Source organism: Corylus avellana, chromosome 1 (assembly GCF_965113065.1).
Source record: "Corylus avellana chromosome 1, dhCorAvel1.hap1.2, whole genome shotgun sequence".
NCBI classification, from domain to species: Eukaryota; Viridiplantae; Streptophyta; class Magnoliopsida; order Fagales; family Betulaceae; genus Corylus; species Corylus avellana.
In genome coordinates this window covers 19,003,670-19,023,057 of record NC_142490.1, presented here as the reverse complement: position 1 = coordinate 19,023,057, position 19,388 = coordinate 19,003,670, and the positions used below count along the sequence as shown (strand labels likewise).

At 34.8% G+C, this 19,388-nt stretch overlaps 1 protein-coding gene and 2 long non-coding RNA genes across 4 annotated transcripts; 1 reads left to right on the top strand and 2 right to left on the bottom strand.

Moving 5' to 3' along the window:
• Positions 1 to 796: 796 nt before the first annotated feature.
• Positions 797 to 1,970, bottom strand: LOC148588054 (uncharacterized). Its single transcript, XR_015912632.1, has 2 exons — positions 1,756 to 1,970; positions 797 to 1,638 (listed from the first exon to the last, which is right to left on the bottom strand). It is a non-coding gene; the product is annotated as an uncharacterized LOC148588054 (long non-coding RNA).
• Positions 1,971 to 2,546: 576 nt separating this feature from the next.
• Positions 2,547 to 5,188, bottom strand: LOC132168645 (uncharacterized). Of its 2 annotated transcripts, XR_015912631.1 has the most exons (4): positions 5,036 to 5,188; positions 4,906 to 4,973; positions 3,249 to 3,395; positions 2,547 to 2,653 (listed from the first exon to the last, which is right to left on the bottom strand). It is a non-coding gene; the product is annotated as an uncharacterized LOC132168645 (long non-coding RNA). The 2 variants fall into 2 exon arrangements; XR_009438897.2 differs by lacking the exons at positions 2,547 to 2,653; positions 3,249 to 3,395 and adding an exon at positions 4,275 to 4,672.
• A 5,118-nt stretch (positions 5,189 to 10,306) lies between these two features.
• On the top strand, positions 10,307 to 12,981 carry LOC148588053 (uncharacterized). Its single transcript, XM_088513955.1, has 4 exons — positions 10,307 to 10,697; positions 10,746 to 11,335; positions 11,492 to 11,537; positions 12,710 to 12,981. The coding sequence occupies exons 1-4, from the start codon at positions 10,307 to 10,309 to the stop codon at positions 12,979 to 12,981; spliced, it is 1,299 nt and encodes a 432-aa protein (XP_088370081.1).
• Positions 12,982 to 19,388: the final 6,407 nt, after the last annotated feature.

The following is a 19,388-nucleotide window of genomic DNA, read 5'->3' as shown; positions in this document are numbered from 1 at the left end:
AATATCAAGTTTGTTTATAGCTCTTTCATGTTTGTGCTTTTGAAATAATATAACAATCTTGAGACTCCCCTAAAGAGATTTGTTTCTAGCCATTGCTTTGCTATGGTAACTAATATATTAACATTTATCACTGGTATTAGTTAATGATTGTAGTGCCCTATAATGTGCCACTACTGGGTATTCTAAGTTGGTCTCAAACTGTTAAGGGCAAAAAAATCACTATTTTTTATTTAGAGCCACAATTAATAGAAATTGTGAGATTGTATTTTTGGCACTCGTTATAGACGTGTCATAGTATGTAGATATTACACACAGGACAAAAATTTTCTCCAAATTCATTTGGAAGAAATTTTATTTAACCTAGTCTAATAAGTGACAAGTATTATTCCTCACATGTTTTCTTTAATATTTTAATAGTCATTTATTGTCATTTCATTAACCTAAAAACCCAAATATTAATTTTTTAAAAAACTCAAAAATGTTAAATGACACTTGTCACTTAAACATGGGGCATCCTGAGCACTTAGATTTTAGATAAGGACATAACTCTGACGAGAATTTCCTATGCATTATTCAAGCCATCACTATGATCTAAAAAGAAAGATGTTTCATAAAGCAATGGAGAAATGAATCATTCCAGGAAATAATAACCACAAGAAGAAAAGTCAATCAAATTTTCTTGCCTTTTTTCATCAAATTACATTCCACAATTTTTATAAAATCAAAACACAGATAAATAAATAAATAAATAATTTTTTAAAAAAAATCTTCATATATTCCTGGTCTAACTATAGAATTATTTTTTTTATTTACAAAAATCATGACATCATATCAAGGCATCCTATGTAAAATCTCTACTAGCTGGTGGACACTCCCACTAATAAATATTCACATAATCAATTGAAACTTTAGTTCCGTCTCCTTGATGAAGATAAGAATCTATTTGTTATAAGAATACCTACCATGACTAGTGAACTACTGAGAAGAATGCTCACCCCCACTCAACATGATCTTGATTCAGGTTTGATTTCACCGAAGTCGTATCCAGATGTAGAGGAAGAGCAAAATGTATGGACTGTAGTCGAGTTTTGGATCTGGCTTCCGCTCGAACTGTGCTCTTGCCTTTGTCGATGGAGGTCTCTCATGGCCTTAAACCTCAAATCTTCACTATAGGTGCTTGGTTCCAGGATCGCATTTGGAACGGTCATTCGCCCTTTGAGCATGCTTACAACCTCCGACATGGTAGGCCTAAGTGACGAGGAAGCATTTGTGCACAACAGAGCTACTTTAACCATAATTTCTGCTTCCTTTTGGTTGACCTCAGACTCCAACCTCTCATCAATTAGAGTCATCAAGTTTCCATTTTATTGCAAATGACAAGGCTGCGACATAAAATATTTAATTACTATCATGCAAATAAGCATCAACAATGGATGTGTAATGGATCAAACAAGAAGAGGAATTAGAAAGTACCCGATCTAAAAGACAAACGCAATTGTCACTTGGCATATAGTTGTTATTGTTCTTTCCACTGACAATTTCTAAGGCCACAACTCCAAAACTGTAAACATATGCTTTGTAGGTCAGATAACCCCATAATGCATATTTTGGTGCCATATATCCTCTGCAAACCAAAATCTAAACATCTTGTAATTTAACACCAAAAGTTAAATTTTTTTTTGCAAATATCATGTATGTAACTCTGACAAGTATACAAATAAATAACTATAAGTTTTATAGAAGATGGAAACTAACATTGTTCCAGCGACTCGGGTGCTAATGTGAGTCTTCTCCTCTTCGTCAAGCTTAGCCAATCCAAAGTCTGATATTGTTGGATTTAAGTCTCCATCCAACAACACATTAATTGCTTTAATGTCTCTATGAACAATCTTGAGTCTTGACTCTTCGTGGAGAAAAACTAGACCTCTTGCTATCCCAATACAGATTTTAAGCCTAGTAGGCCAATCCAATTTAAGCGGATTGTTTTATGGACCTAAAAAACAAGAAAACATAGCTAAGGCACTCAAATCTTTACTTTTTAAGTTTTTCTAAAAAGTAATGAAATAATTGAAAGGGCACAAAAAATGGAACACAACCCAAGAACACAGGAACATACAAGGAGAAACCAAAAAACTAAAATCAAATTTCCATAGAGCTGCCAAACCAGAAAATCAAGAAGAGAATAGTTTGTATCTTATAATTTTTAGTAGTATCTACAGTTGAACATAATGACATAATACTCACCAAATAAAGCACGAGCAATGCTATTATTTTCCATGTACTCGTACACCAACAATAATTGATCCCCTTCAATACAACATCCATGAAGCTTCACAAGATTTGGGTGTTGCAAACAAGAAATCATGCCTATCTCGTTTAAAAATTTACGATTTCCTTGTTTTGATTTGGATGAGAGCTACTTCACTGCTATGACAGTACCATCAAGTAATTGACCCTGCACCCAACATTTATTCATATGAGAACAAAAATCTATGCTCAAATGGGATAAATCAAGTAAGAGTTTGTTGCAATACCTTGTACACCGGACCAAACCCACCTCCTCCAACTTTGTTGGCAGAATCAAAATCATTAGTAGCAACTTTTATTTGTTTTAAGGTAAAAGTACATGCCTGCAACTCTAGCCCTTGAACATCTGTCCAAGGAGGCACAAGTGAACTAGTGTAAGCGAAGGAATTATTTTATACGTATTATTCTTCTAAATATCATTTATCATAATTAATATCTATCACATTCTAATATCATACAATGGATCTCATCATTAAGAAGCAACAATTCAATTGCTTGTCAGAACTTAAGATTGTGATGCTTGAGAAGTAAAAAAGAAATATACCCTCACAATTTAGCTCAACAAAATCTCCTTCAAGAAAATAAATAGTTCTACTTAACTCATATGCACCCCCCATTAGAGTAAACTAACACTTCCTAATTTAATATTTGAAAACCATACTTAAGATATTATTGTAACAAATATTCCATGACATATCAAAACACTTCTACACAATATATTAGATATCTGAATTTAATTATGCACACATACATTCATTTCTCTAGCAACTGAAGATCAATAAACCACAATTAAAGAAGTTCAAAAGTCAAGACAGCCTACTCTTTGTGCACCATTTACTCATTAAAATTGACTATGTAGAGGCAATTAAATCAATTTGAAAATCAACCCATTTTTTTTTAATCAGTAATTTGAGAATCAAGCAACTAATAAGAGCGTGTACCTGTTTTTCTCCCTCCTGTCATCCACAAACAACCTTTCCACCAAAGGATTCCCACTAAAAAGAGTAGTAAGCATACTGCTCCAATTACAACTCCAGCAATGATATGAACAGTTTTCTTGGTTCGACCATTTGGACAAAGCTTGAAATCTGTTCAAAAACAAAATAAAGCAATTATGTTTTCTTGTTAGCAAAGGACTTGAAGTGAACAAGACAAGAAAGCTTAGCCATATATATATTCACTGAATAAGGTAGACATAAACATGGAATGTGTACCAATGAATTTTACCTATTAATTACACACAAAATAGAATTAGGCGCACAGGGACGGGGCTTGGGGATGTGATTTGCATACAAGCGAGTGAACATCCCAAAATCCCATACAAAATCTTTCGCCTAAGACAAGCTACAAAATTCTTATTTTATCACAAAATTGAAACTAAGAATTGACCCTACCTAAGATGGAGAAAGATATATCATACTTAAAGCATACAAGTAGCAACAGTTGCATACAATGAAGGTTGCAAGTATATCAAGTTGTTACTTCCTAGACTATCATTAGCACATAAAGCATAATATCCAGCCCAGTGGATCAACAAATAAGGGCTAATAATTGATTATAAGCGATTCCCACAAATGACAGCTAGGACTTTACATGAATTATTAGTAAAAAAGGAAAAAGGGATCACAATGCTGCACTGTCCCAATCACAACAATTACTACATTGCAATTTAATCTTATCATTTGGCAATGAACCCAATCATTTGTGAGAAATCAGGAAACCAAAATATTAGGGGTGGAAAGGCGGTTGCGGTTAGTGGCTAAAACCGCTAACCGCAACCGCCGAGGCGGTTAGTACATTTTACTAACTGCCTCCGCTAACCGGTTAGCGGTTAACCACATCCGGCTATTTTTTGGGCCTCTTATTGGGCTTTTTTTTGGGCCGATTTTAGGCTGGTTTTGTTTCGGTTTTGGGCCGGTTTAGGACTCACTTTAGACGTTTTTTTCTCACTTTAAACTTTTTTTTTTTTTTTTTTTTTCTTTTCATGGCGATTTTAGCATTACAAATTGCTATATACCAAAATTCTATAATTTTCATAAAAAAATCAACGAACCAAAAAAAACCCATTTCAACCAACATCATCACAAACGGATGCATATATTTGTTTTGGTCGTTAGAGGTTTACAGGAGTTCCTTTTCTATATATACTATATATATAATCTACGGGGTAGGAAATGTAAATGGGTATATCGCATAGAGTCTGTGATACGATTGTTATGATACAAAAGGAGTTCTTGTAATAACAATGTGCTTCTGAATGCTGATCCATCTTCTGCTGGCTAACTTAAATTACAAGAAAAATGCATCTCCGTGAATTCTAATTGTAGAATTTTCAGAAATACGTTACGCCTACTTCGTACTTGCACTGCAAGATTTGCAAAATCATCAGGTAATTGTAGAATTCTAAAACAATGAAAATTCTTTTACGGGATCATTCTCAAAAGGAAAAACAAACTGCTTAACAATCATAATGTACCCCTACATGCTAATCATATGCAGATTTAAACAGAAATCCAAGAAATTGCAGAAATCCCAAAATAAAAAACCTAGTGCTTGGAATATTGAAATAAATTCCAAATTGTGAGAAATCGTTCTTACCTCGTTTAATCGGTTAAAATGATCTCAAATCTTCAACAGAGATGGCCAAAATCCTTGTTCAAATAGTCCTGGAAATAAAATATCTCAAAACAAGAGAAATCTATTTATACTTGAAATTAAAATAAAATACCTAAAAGAGGAGACGGCGGCGAGAGAGTTAGAGGACAGGTCGGCAAAGGAGGCTGAGAGTAAGAGGAGAGGGAGGCGATGTAGTTGAGAGTGAGAACCTAAGAAGAGAGAGCTGAGAATCAAGAGGTTGAGAGAGAATGAGGAAGAGGCTGCAGAGATGAGAGGAAGGGAGGAAGATTATATGTCATTATATATATAAATATATAGTTAACGGTTTTCAAAAACCCAATAACCACTAACCGCAACCGCCTAGGCGGTTAGCGATTTTTACTAACCGCTTTTAAAAGCGATTAGCGGTTCTAAACTTTCATCCCTACAAAATATTCAATTCCAAAAGTATCAACTATTTAAGCTCCAAAATATTAGACAATCTGAAATAATTTTATAGCAAGGATAATTTGAAAGACTAAAATTAAATCAAGAGATAGTGCATTTCTTATAAGCTTTATGCATGATTACCAAACAATAAAGATCATAGAATTGAATTCATACTATTCGACTTCAAAAAATTAGTTGAAATTTGTCTTTATGCTTTTCTATATTGTTCTGAATTGTGCATTTATAAGCCAAAGGAAAACTTGAAGGAATTCATATCATGCATCTCAATTTCTATGACCTTTTCCTTGTCCATAATATTGCTTGTAGTAAATATAGTATAATATGTCTTATATAGGTACGTATTATATATTTATACTATAGATAAATGTCTAGAGGTTTTTTAAAAATTCGGGCTTAAATTCTGCTCGTATCATACATTAAAGAATTTAATAGCTTAACTCGAGCACAAGTTGAGCCTGGCACGGCTCGAATAGCATTCTCAACGAATTTAAGCTTGAGGTCAAGTCCACCCAATCTTCCAACGAACTGAGCTAGAACGCACATTTCATAGTTCGACTCGAAAAAGCATCATCGTAAACGAGCCAATCTAAAAATCCTAAAGCTCGGCTCAGCTCAGCTTGATTATAGCCTACGATATTAACATGCCAAACTCAAACAATATACATGGGTCGAGTCGAGTCGGGTTCTTTAGGGCTTTCTACCTACATTGAACAAAAGAGTACAAGTTGTAGCTTGACGCTAAACTGAACTCTAAAGCATGGGCCTAATTTATTAGATAAAAAAGAAGAAGAAAAAAAAAAAAAAAAAAGGAATTGACTGAATATAACAGGAATATCTCCATTAATTATAATCATAGTACTTTATTATTATTTCTTTCCCTCTTCTCCTCTCTTTTTTTTTTTCCCCCCTCAAATTATTAAGTTTAATTACAATCAAACCTATATATTTTGAATAATTTAAGCTTTGCCGAATTTTAACTAAATTTATAAATTGGACTTTCCGCTGATTGACAAAATCAGCAGATACTATATATGTTGAAGTTTGTGAAGTTTTTTTTTTAAGTCAAGGTAAATATAAAATAAATTTCTGAATAAACCCCCTATTTGCAATCACTCCTTGAATTTTTAAAAAATTGAATTTAACTGTTTAGGTTTTTTGCGGATTTCAAATGGTCGACCTTCCATGTGTTTTACATCCAATAAAGTGATGCCATTAAGCCATGCACCTCAGCATTTTTTGGCACATTATATTAAAATCATAATTATTTGTTTTATTAAAAAGTGAAAACTTAAAAATTCAATTATTAAAGAAAAAAATCTTAAAAATCAGGAACAAATTGTTGGTGAATCTTCTTGCATCGTCTTCAGGTAGGGAAGCTTCGCCAGGGAAGGTGGAAGCACACCATCAAGATCCTGCCCTTTAAGAAATCTGTAACAAGAATAATTATAGGTAAGAGATTAAATGCCATCTGATTATTACTAGGAAAATGATCATCTTCATGTATATATGTATGAACAGAGGATGGAAAAATCCAAAATTTCGCTGGCTCAGAAGTAAATAATATAACCATTATTCAACCCAATCTGCAATTTCCCAATTATGGAGCTCATCTCTCTCCCCTCGTCCAGCGAGCTCCCTCTCTCAGTGAGTGTTTTGATCTTCATAATAGAGCGTCCACCGGGGAGGAGGAGGGAGCTCCTCCCTCAGTCTACTGCCCCTCCTCCTCCACTCCTCTCCGTTTTTTATTTTTATTTTTTTTCTGTTTTTATTTTGAGTCAACTTGACCCACGTGCCATCCATGCCTCTATTCGAATAGGATCCTCTTCATTTCATTTTCTGCTTCTATTGGCCTCATCACCGTGCGAGTGCTGTCTCATCAGGTGTGTTATTGGCCACGTCTTTATTCACCTCTCATTTTAAGTAATTAAATTTAATATTTTTGTATCAAAATAAATGTCTTTAAAGTTCAAATTTATTCTCATAATTCATCTCTTATTTTAATTAAATAAATAAATTCAATATTTTTCATCAATTAATTTTAAGAAAAGAGTAATGCTACCCCTTCAAACTGGAGGCAATTTACAATGTCATTTCTAAACTTTTAATTGAAACAATTTGTCTTCCAAATTATCATAAAATTGCATTGTATTCTTTTTGTTTCACGAAAAGACAAAAATATTCTTAGAAAATCTCAAAAAGACAACTACCCTTACAATTACAAATTCAGGAAGAAAAAAAAAAAAAACCACAACGGCCAATAGAAGTAGTATGATTAATTATTTCAAATAAAATTGAGAGGAACCGATTAGTTATTCCAAAAAGTGCATAGAATGATAATTTTGCCTTCTTAGATTAAAGTCATATCTGATTAAAAGGCCATTTAGGGACTTTGTATGTCATTATTATTTATTTTTTTTTTTTTTCTGATTTTGGTGGAATAAAAAGTTGATCAATTCACAATTTCAACATATATAGTTGGATGGCATAAGGGAAATGAAGGGTGACATACAATTGAACCACGTGACATACACCAGCAGGGTAGGAGCAGTTGCAGATTAGAGAATTGTTGTACCATGGCCTCAAATCCGATTTTGCCATTTTGGTGTTACCCAGCTCGAGCCATCGCTGCATGGGTCTACGCTGAAATTCCAATCTTTCTTCCCCACTTGTGTAGCTATTTCACCAACTGCTTCCACTGCATGCATTATACACCAACCTCATCAATTTTAATTTTAATTTTTTAATTTCCCATTAACTTTGCCTTAAAATGCTCAATAATTTAATTTACATTAAAAAAAAAATCTCTCGAAACTTCTATAGGACTTGCCCTCTATATTTAGCATAAGAGTAATGTTAGAAACTACATGTTTATTATATAATATTGTTGAAGTGACAGTCCCGACTCCCAAGCAATCTTTGGGTCAATCTTTTAGTTTGAATTGTTATGTCAACATTGTTGAATAAAAATGTAGGTCCTAGCATTACTTTTATGCCAAGTATTCTTTCCCTTATACTATCCAACTATATTGAAATTATATCAATTGCTTATGAGTAATTTTATATACTACACTGATCCCATTTAACTGGGTTGATATGGCATTGCCCATAAAAAAATCAAAAATCAAAAGCTAATGGGCACTACCACAGTACCACTCATTAGCCTAGTGAGATGAGATCGGAGTGTAGTATATTACATTACTCATTGCTTTATTTCCAACTATATTGAATATACAATTTCAATATTGTAATACTAGAAATCATATCAACATTGTGGGTCAAAAGCTAATAATTTTAGTTTGTATCAATTGGTTAAATATGTTAAAATTAATATTAAATGTGAAAATTCCATGTTAAGGCCTAAAATATATTGAGTAAGGTCAAAAAAGCACTTGAATTAGTCTCAAACAACTTTCCACACAAACAACCAATTAATGACCCTTCCAACGGGCCAACCGTGTAAATCGGTTGGATAACGATTGATAGAAGAAGAAGAAGAAAGTGTAGGTGTTTAATTACCCTCGGCAGAAGGAAGACGTGGTGCTTGGACTTTGACTTCGAATAATATTGCTTCCATGCATTGAAGAAATATGAGTGTTTGAAGGGTAAAGCTGATGATCATCCATGGTCTTGCCATTCTGCCCTCCACCATCCTGCTTTGTGTGCTGTAAGATTTGCGTCAGAAACTGTTGAGGAAATAAATTTGTGCAACGGTCATAAAACAATTGAGAAAGGCAAATCTCCAACCAGCAACGTTAACATTCCTTCTACATAAATAATTTCCATGTATAGAAGATCTTAATATTAATTTACAACGGTTATGTAAACCAATTTTTTATGTATAAATACCCATCATGTAAATCGATTGACATCAAGTAATATATACAAAATTTCTTCTCAGTTCAATTTTTTATCATGGTATCAGAGCGTTGATTTTGAGAGAATGCAAAAACTCTGTTTCTGCAATTGAAAAACTGAGTCTCGTTTTTTTTTTTTTTTTCTCTTACCTGCTGCACTTAGTTATTTTCTCTGTTGCAATGTCTCGGAAATATCTTGCCCGATTACTTTGGGTGCTAGTTTCACTCGTCAGAAAACGTTCGTGCTATCCTCAACTCGTCAATGGTCCTCGTTGGTCAGAGGCCACCATTTTCAGCATCACGCTAGTGACCCAGTGGTGGTCGTTTGGTCAGAGGTCACCAATCCACGCCGATTTGCCTATTCCGATCCTTGCTCAGAGGTCTTCTCCGCTCCAACCCGCGCTCAACCCGTGCTTATTGGTGTTGCAGCAGCCGGTCCTCCAACTCCTGTCGCACACCCACGCCGTAGCCATCGACCCACAATCAGAATTTCTCTTTCCTATTTTTCTTTGACCTGTTCTGGTCTGCCAGTTCAAACGATTCACTCACCTCCGCTTGAGCACACTGATCTGTGGCCTTCCTTGTGCGTTCTGTCATTGCACCAAAGAGGAAGAAGATCCTCTTTTTTTTTTTTTTTTTTTTTTTTCAGCTTTTAGGTAAACCCTTGCTTTATATTTTTTTTGTTTTGTTTTTTTTTTTAAAAGCTTTCTTTTGTTGGATCTGACCCATATCCTAAGTCTCCATTTAGTTTTTTTTTACTAAGCCCAAAACCAGTAGCCTATTTCATATTTTTTATCCAAGCCCATTTATTAATTGAAGCCCACAATCCAATCTGCCTCCCTGTTATACTACATGTAGTTTAGGTTGGTTACACATCACCCTAAGCTACAAGTAGTTTAGTGTCGAAAAAAACAAAAAAAAAAAAAATGACGGAAACCACCACTCCCACAGCCTCCGCACCTCCTTCCTAAGATCCCAATCATCATCTATACCTCCACCATTCCGGCCATCCGGGTGTCGTATTGGCCTCTCAATCTCTCAATGGAGAAAATTATCAAACATGGAGCCGAGCAATCACTATGGCTCTTAGCGCCAAGAACAAACTCGGATTTATTGACGGGACCATCTCTCCACCAGCAACCTCCTCCAAAGATTTTCCGCAATGGAGCCGTTGCAACAATATGGTAAAATCTTGGTTATTAAATTCTATTTCTAATGACATTTGCACCAGTGTTATTTATTGTAACCTTGCGAGGGACATCTGGTTGGATCTTAAAGAGCGATTTTCTCAAGTGAATGGTCCTCGCATGTTTCAACTAGAGCAAGATATCAGCACCCTCATTCAAGGCACCATGCCTATCGCCACATACTTCACAAAACTAAAAAGGTTATGGGATGACCTATCCGCAATTCAACCTAGCGCCCTTTGCACCTGTGGCACACTAAAAGAGGGTCTCCAACTTCAACAATGTTAGCGTACCATAAAGTTCCTCATGGGTCTCAATGAGTCATATGCAGCTGTTCGGGGACATATTCTCTTAATAGAACCATTGCCTTCAGTCAATCGTGCATATGCCTTGGTCCTTCAAGAAGAACGCCAACGCAACATTACCACCCCACCCACCATTGAAGGCATTGCCTTAGCTGCAAAAGCTACTCTACCACCACGGAAGGACAATCGATCTGGCTTTCAGAATAAGGAAAGACCAAAATGCACATATTGCGGTCGTGATGGTCATACTACTAAGTGGTGCTACCAACTTCACAGATTTCCTCATACTCGTCGCAAGATTGACTCTGGCTCAGGCTCCAGTCCTAAGCCCCGTGCTCATCAGGTTTCCACTACCAGCAGTCTTCCTTTTAGACCTGATCAATGCCAACAACTACTTGCAATTTTGAATAACGTTACTCCACAACAGTCCATGGTCCACCAAGCAGGTAGTACCGAACCATCTCTCTCAAGTACGTCTTCTGTCTTATGTGATGATTCATTATGGATTCTTGATAGTGGTGCTACTGATCATATGGTCTGTTCTCCCACTGCCTTGACCCAATCCTATCCTGTTTATGGTTGTATTGTCCAATTACCTAATGGCTCATATGCCTCCGTAACACACATTGGATCTGTGACTTTTCCCTCATTACTTGTTCTTCATAATGTCCTTTGTGTTCCTACTTTTCACTTTAACCTCATTTATGTGCGTACACTATGTCGCACATTGCATTGTCTCATTGTTTTTTCTTCTGCTTTTTGTCTCATCCAGGACCTTCGCTCGACGAAGATGATTGGTTTGGGCACTGAGCGGGATGGTTTGTATTACTTCACCAACACGAGACCCGCAAGGTGTCAGGTGGCAAAGTCAACCCCAGAGCTTTGGCATCGTCAATTAGGTCACCTCTCCAATAAAGCTTTGTCTTTTCTTTCCAATAATGTATCTGACATTTGTAGTTCAAATTCAGAACAATGTCTTGTTTTTCCTTTAGCAAAACAAACTCGTATTCAATTTCCAACTAGTCAAATTTCTTCTACCACACCTTTTGTATTAATACACGTTGATATTTGGGGTGGTTACCGTACCCCTTCCATTAATGGGGCACATTATTTTCTGACCATTGTTGATGACTACACCTGATGTACATGGGTCTATTTGATGCAACATAAATCTGAGGCTCGCTCTCTTCTGCAATCTTACATTAATTTTGTCGAAAATCAATTCTCGACCACCATCAAAATAATTCGTAGTGACAATGGTCCTGAATTCACTATTCCATCATTTTATTCTGCCAAAGGCATCATCCATCAAACTAGTTGTGTCTCTACTCCACAACAAAATGGTGTTGTTGAACGCAAGCATCGTCACCTTCTCAATATGTCTCGAGCCTTACTCTTTCAAGCCCACTTCCCCACACGTTTTTGGGGAGACGCTATCTTAACCGCTGCCTATTTGATCAATAGAACTCCTACTCCCCTCCTATCAGGCAAAACTCCATATAAGAAGTTATACAACTCTAAACCTCAATACAATCACTTACGAGTTTACGGTTGTTTGTGCTTTGCTTCCACTCATTCCCAAAACCATCCAAATTTGACCCTCGTGCTGTATGATGTGTCTTCCTAGGTTACCCTTATAGTCAAAAGGGATATCATCTATATGATCTTGATCACCACAAAACCTTCATCTCTCATGATGTACTTTTTTATGAAGATCATTTCCCCTTTGCCCAAACCACCCCTAAGCAATCTTCGCAGGTCTTACCTATTCCTTTTGACCTCCCTGATGATGTCCTTACCCCCTTGTCACCTGTCGTTGAAGCTTCGGTTGCCCCTTCTGCCACTCAGACTACCTCTTCCCCACCTCCGGTCACTCGGCGATCTACTCGGTCGACCCAGCCACCTGCATACTTGCGTGATTTTCATCTTGCATAGGCTTTATCGTCTCGTACCACTCAATCATCTGAGTCAACGTTGGTGTGTTCCTCAGGTACCTCTTACTCTCTTAACGCATTTTTATCTTATGCTTGTCTCTCTAACCACCATCGTGCATTTAGTGCTGCTATTTCTCTTGCACAAGAGCCAAAGTCTTTCTTGCAGGCCATGCAGGATTCTGAGTGGCGAGATGCAATGCGTGCTGAGGTGGATGCTCTAGAGTCGACTCAGACATGGACTCTGACCCCTCTTCCGCTCGGAAAGAAACCCATTGGTTGCAAATGGGTTTACAAAATAAAATATCACCCAGATGGTTCCGTGGAATGATATAAAGCTCGCTTAGTGGCTAAAGGTTACACCCAACAAGCTGGCATTGATTATACGGAGACCTTTGCTCCTGTTGCTAAGATGGTCACTGTCCGCTCTTTCCTTGCCCTTGCTACCTCCTGTGGTTGGCACTTGCATCAACTTGACGTCAACAACGCCTTCCTTCATGGTGACCTTGACGAAGAAGTCTACATGCACCTTCCTCCTGGTTTCGGACGAAAGGGGGAGACTAGAGTTTGCAAACTCAACAAATCCCTATATGGGCTTAAACAAGCTTCGAGACAATGGTATGCAAAACTTTCTTCCACCCTCATTAGTGCAGGATATAAACAATCCAAGGTAGACTACTCACTATTCGTCCGATCCCACAAAGGTAACTTCACAGCCATTCTTGTATATGTAGACGATATTATATTGGCAGGCAACAACTTGGAGCAGATTCAGAAACTTAAGAAACATTTGGGTGACCATTTTAAACTCAAAGATTTGGGCAACCTAAAGTATTTTCTGGGTATTGAAGTAGTTCGTTCAAAGAAAGGCATCTTTCTATCACAAAGAAAGTATGCTCCTGGAATACTTGAAGATACCAGCTTTCTTGGTGCCAAGCCTAGCAAATTTCCCATGAGCAAAATTTAGCACTTAGTAAACATGATGGAGACCTCATTGCTGATCCCTCATCATATCGTCGACTAGTTGGTAAGTTGATTTATTTAACCATTACGAGACCAGATTTGGCCTATGCAGTGCAGGTGTTGAGTCAGTTTATGGACAAACCACGCACATCCCATTTAGATGCAGCACACAGAGTGTTACGCCACATCAAGCAGTCTCCAGGACAAAGAATTCTCTTATCGGCCATAAGCAACATTCAATTACATGCATTTTGTGATCCAGATTGGGCACGATGCAGCGACACTCGACGATCAGTCACTGGATATTGTATATTCCTTGGAAGCTCACCAATATCTTGGAAAACGAAAAAGCAAACAACAATATCCCGTTCCTTGGCTGAAGCAGAATACAGAGCTATGGCCTCAACTTGCTGTGAAATTACTTGGTTGAAACAACTATTAGCGGACCTCCATATCTCACATTCACAACCAGCAAAATTGTATTGGCAAGTTGGGTGTCATGAATATCCACTCCAACTTGAGGGGGAGTGTTGAGGAAATAAATCTGTGCAACGGTCATAAAACAATTGAGAAAAGCAAATCTCCAACCAGCAACGTTAACATTCCTTCTACATAAATAATTTCCATGTATAGAAGATCTTAATATTAATTTACAACGGTTATGTAAACCAATTTTTTATGTATAAATATCCATCATGTAAATCGATTGACATCAAGTAATATATACAAAATTTCTTCTCAGTTCAATTTTTTATCAGAAACCTTGATCAAAAAGATGATATACATCACACCAGAATGATTGAATTATTTTTTATTTTTCCCATTAAGGCCGGGATGTTTGACAATATTATAAAACCAGGCCAGTTTCTGTATTAAGCTTCTTTTACTTTGAATTATAACGTGAAAGGTTTATTTATGGGAAAAATATAAAAAAATACTCCAAACTAACAGCAGTTTGCGATAAAGCTCCATAATATTCAAAATGTACTAAAATAGCTTATCAAAGTACTAAAGTATGTCAAAAAGGCCACATCTTTTTTTATATTCCTATAATACCCTTATTCTTTTAAAAACTAAAACTAAAAATTAATAAACTAAAAAACTAAAAAAATTAATTTCTCATAATTAAAAAAATAAAAAAAGGCGGCGGGGGGGGGGGGGGGGGGGGGGGAAGGGGTAGCTACCAATTGAGCCAACCACATGGTTTGATTTTGCATTTATTCATATTTTTTATACGCGCGAGCAATTTGTAATTTAAGCCAACTATAGTGACTAATTTTTTATTCGTTCCAAAAAAAATATTTTGTATTTATTCGCCCCTTGGTTTTTTTTTTTTTTTTCTTTCTTTTTTTGTTTGTTTAAAAATAGTTTAGTTTATTTTATCAATTTTTAATTTAGTTTTTAAAAGAATATGGGTATTATAGGAATATAAAAAAAGATGTGGCATTTTCGACACACTTCGGTAGTTTAATGGGCTACTTTAGTACTTTTTGAACATTATGAGACTTTGTCGCAAACAATTGTTAGTTTGAAAGACTTTTTTTTATTTTTTCCTTTATTTATTTACGTCTAATATATGTCTAGCTAACTTTGATCTATAAGGTTCATTGGGTACACCTTCCCTATGTCGAACCATGTCTAAGCTAGGCTAGCTGCCATTCCTTACAGCTTACTCTTCACCTTTCTCATCGGTTCAAGAAAACATTGTTCGTTTGTAAAAAATAAAAAATTAGAGTGTTTTTTTGTTTGAAAAAAAAAAAGTGTTTTCATTTTACATAAAAGTGAAAGTGATTTTAATTAAGCTAGTGTTTTTTTTTTAAGATGCTTGTTAATATTTTTTTCTTTTTTGGTATAAAGCAAAAAAAAATCCGGACAAAAAGTGTTATCAAACAAACTTACTCATGTGTATTAATGTTTTTTTAAAGGGTATTTTTTGTTTTTTGTTTTTATTAAAAAAGTATCCTGATGTGACATAAATATAAATTTAATTTTAAATATTTTGTGAGTGCTTTGTATTTTAAATTGTTTGTTAATGATTTTATTTTGAAAATAAAAAATAAAAGAGTGAAGACAAAACACTAACAAAAGAAATCTTGGTAAAGTCTATGAAACTATTATTGGAAGATTACATATTATCCAAAAGATCATACAATGCATCACTGGATTTCAACATATTATCACAAGAACATAAACATTTACATTGGACTAGTCAAGATTTAGTTAAATTTTATTAAGAAATTTTTATCTTTTTCTATTTTAGCATCCATTTTTCCAATTACACACCATATATTCCACCCTCTAATGTTTCTCTACTTTGTTAAAATAATTTCTTATTATTTTTTATTTTATCTCATCTTTCTCTCTCTACATTTTCTCTCCATATTTGAATAGTATAAAAATTAGAGAGTCAACATTGGGAGCTATTTAGTGATTAGCTAGCAGAGCAAAATCAACTAAAAAGTTAATTTGTAGAGTAATTGTGAATGCCCACTTAGCGGTATCAAAAAAAACCGGGTACTAACCGGTAACCGGGAAACCGGTTTGAAAAAACCGATAACTGGGTACCTGGTTCCGGTTCCGATTTTTGGCACCTGGTTATAACCGGGTAACCATATATATAAACCGGTTACCCGGTCTGAATAACCAGGTCTCGGTTTTTCAAAATAAAAAAAAAGGGGTACCCCGGGTCCAGATTTTGGTTTAGGCCAATAACTGAAAATCGGAACTGGGTTGATACCCTTATGCTCACAGCACAAACACAATAATTGGTTAGTCAACGACCCCTCTTCATGTAAGATTACTGAGACTAATTAACATTTATTTTGAATTCACTTTATATTATCGAAAAGCATAGATTCCAGTATGCTACGGTAATGATTTTTTATAACTAAAAAAAAAAAAACAGGGATGATGGGGCAATAAATGACGCGATAGTCAATGCGTCTTTGGATTTGAAAGTCTTCTTCCGTATGAGACGCATTGATTGGACCAGTAGAATTAGAGTGAATTGTATTAAATTGGATTAGACTGAGATTGGAATAGAAAAGTGGAACAATGAGAAAAATAGAGACAGATTTACTGATGGTTCATAATAGACATATATATTCACCACTAGAGAAGAGTCCAATAGGCTATATTTTGGTCTCCACTTGGAAGCTCATTCTTTTTTTGGTGTTTGATCCATTGTACCATTTTTCTTATTTAATTAGAAAAAATAAATAAAATAAATAAAAAATTGATGACGGACAATTTCGATAAAAACAACTTGGTTGATGTTGGGAGTTTTGGCATGCTATAAAAAGGTCTTCAAATTGGCAACATCAAAGGACCCAAGACATGACTGAATTGAACTTGGTGGTGAGAATGTTGTAAAAATCATCACTAGTTGATCTAGCTAGTCCTAACTTTAGACCATTGGTATTTATGCATTTTTAAGCAAAGAAATGTGTATAGCTAGATGAAGACGTACACATGGAATATCTCCATCATGCCTATTTCTATGCACGGGGGTACACGGCATTCTTAAGCAAAGAAATGTGTATAGTTAGATGAACACATGGTTGCACATGAAATATCTCCATCATGGCTATTTCCGCACCCTGGTGCACAGCATTCTTAAGCACAGAAATATCTGACTTGATGAAGACAAAACGGTTTCAAATTGGGTTCGGCATTCGTAGGGCATAAATAGTGCTACACATATTGCCAGATTACCATGTCATTTAAATATTTTAAATGATTTGACATTATATACAGCGTTAAATATAACAAAATTAAATCTTGTTAATTTATCGAAAGTATTATTGATGGAATTTATATATATATATTGTGCGAATAAAATTTGATCTTCAGCTGACTTTTCATTATTTCCTCATTTTTACCATTATCATGCTATGTTTGTATTGGGTTTATGGGTGATGAATGAATTTCCTTCTTTTGTATATTTGTGCAAGTTTTGTATTGCTTTAATTTCTGTTTCATGCATTTTCAATACCATTATTATCTTATTCTCAAGCGATTTCTAGAGACGTAAGTTGTTTCTTGAGGCTTATTTCCTTTCAAAAATTTTGATAATTTTTGGATTAAGATACCATAGAATTTTCAGAATTCTAGAGTCATAAATCTCAACCGTTCATCTCATCTAAGCGTCTAAAATAAGCTATATTTCAGAATTTAACGAGGAAGCTACTCTCAAGGAAACGTAGGTTTAGTAGCTTCCTCATTAAATTTTGAAACATGGCTTATTTTAGACGCTTAAATGAAATGGACGGTTGAGATTTATAAATTTGAGAATTTTAAATTTAAAAAGAATTGTAGGGAATCTCAACTTGTATTAAATAAAGTGAGCTTGCAATGTCCCATAAAGTGAGCTTGCAACTATTTGGTCATTTGAAATACTTGAAATATATTCATTGCAATATATTCTCTCTATTATTATTATTATTATTCACAAAAAATGGTAAAGAATCAAATCAAAATATCTACTTCATTTGGCATAACATAGAAGACTTTAATCAATTTGTAGCAACAACTTGAGCAATTGATGACTGGCAATTTCGATAAAACCAAGTTGATTGATGTTGAGATTTTTGGCATGCAATACAAAGGTCTTCAAATCCTGTAAAAATCATCACTAGCTTGTTGATCCAGTCAATAATTTAGACCCTTGGTGCACGGCATTCTTAATTAAGCACAGAAATGTGTATAGTCTTCATCAATTAAGCACAGAAATGTGTATAGCTTGATGAAGACATGGAATATTTTTTAAAAATGTGTATACCCATATTTTAAAAAAATTGGTGTGATCGGATTCTCACACCAATTTTCTTAATTTCCTTGAAAGAGTGGACATCACCATTGACATTGCAGTTGAATGTCTTCATCATGGCTGTTCTAATTTCTACACCATTGTGCACGGCTTTCTTATTTTCCATGAAAGATTGGCAAAACTCTTTTCTTTTCCTTTTTTTTTTTTTTTTTTTTTTTTTTTCAGTTTATTAGTTTTTGGAAGAGTAATAGAAATTAATTGGTGTGATATAAGAGTGAAAAGAGTTTTTGGGCCGGTTTGGTAACCCATTTCTCCTTCCCCTTCCCTAGCCTTTTCCTCACTTTTCCCTAAATATTGGCAAAGCCTGTTTTTTTACATGTAATAACCCTTTGCCTATTATTTTTGGAAGAGACAAATAATTTCTTAAGAAAAGCAACCTTATAATGCAACTTAAGAGAATTTCGATTCCATGTTTTTCTATTACATTTTCTAAAACAATTAAGTTTCAATATCACTTTGAGAATAAAAACAAATATTTCTAAAAATGCATTTTGATTTGATGATAATTAAAACGTTTATTGGGTGGATGTTGTTGTTCAATGTAATCATTCATAAACGTGAAAAAGAAATTACAAGGAAAAAGGAATTATAAAAGGTAGTTCATGAAAATTATTTATTTCCTTATTTTTCATTAAAATAAAAAAATAAAACCATTTATGATAATTTATAGAATAAAAGGTAGTTATTAATTTGTAGATCTTTCAACTTTCTTCTTTTCGTTTCTGTTTTTTTTAGACATTTTTTTTGTTTTTTTTCCCTTTTCTTTTTCAGTGCACGAATGTTTTTTTAATTACTTCTCCTTTTAAATAGTTGTTTCAAACGATTAGGGAAAAAAAACAAATAATGGGTAGTCGGGTAAGTAAATAGAACCACAAAACCAAGCAAAAGTATGATCACAAATCACTACTGTTAGTTTTTGTATTGGCTTAATTCAGTTCCAAAATGTA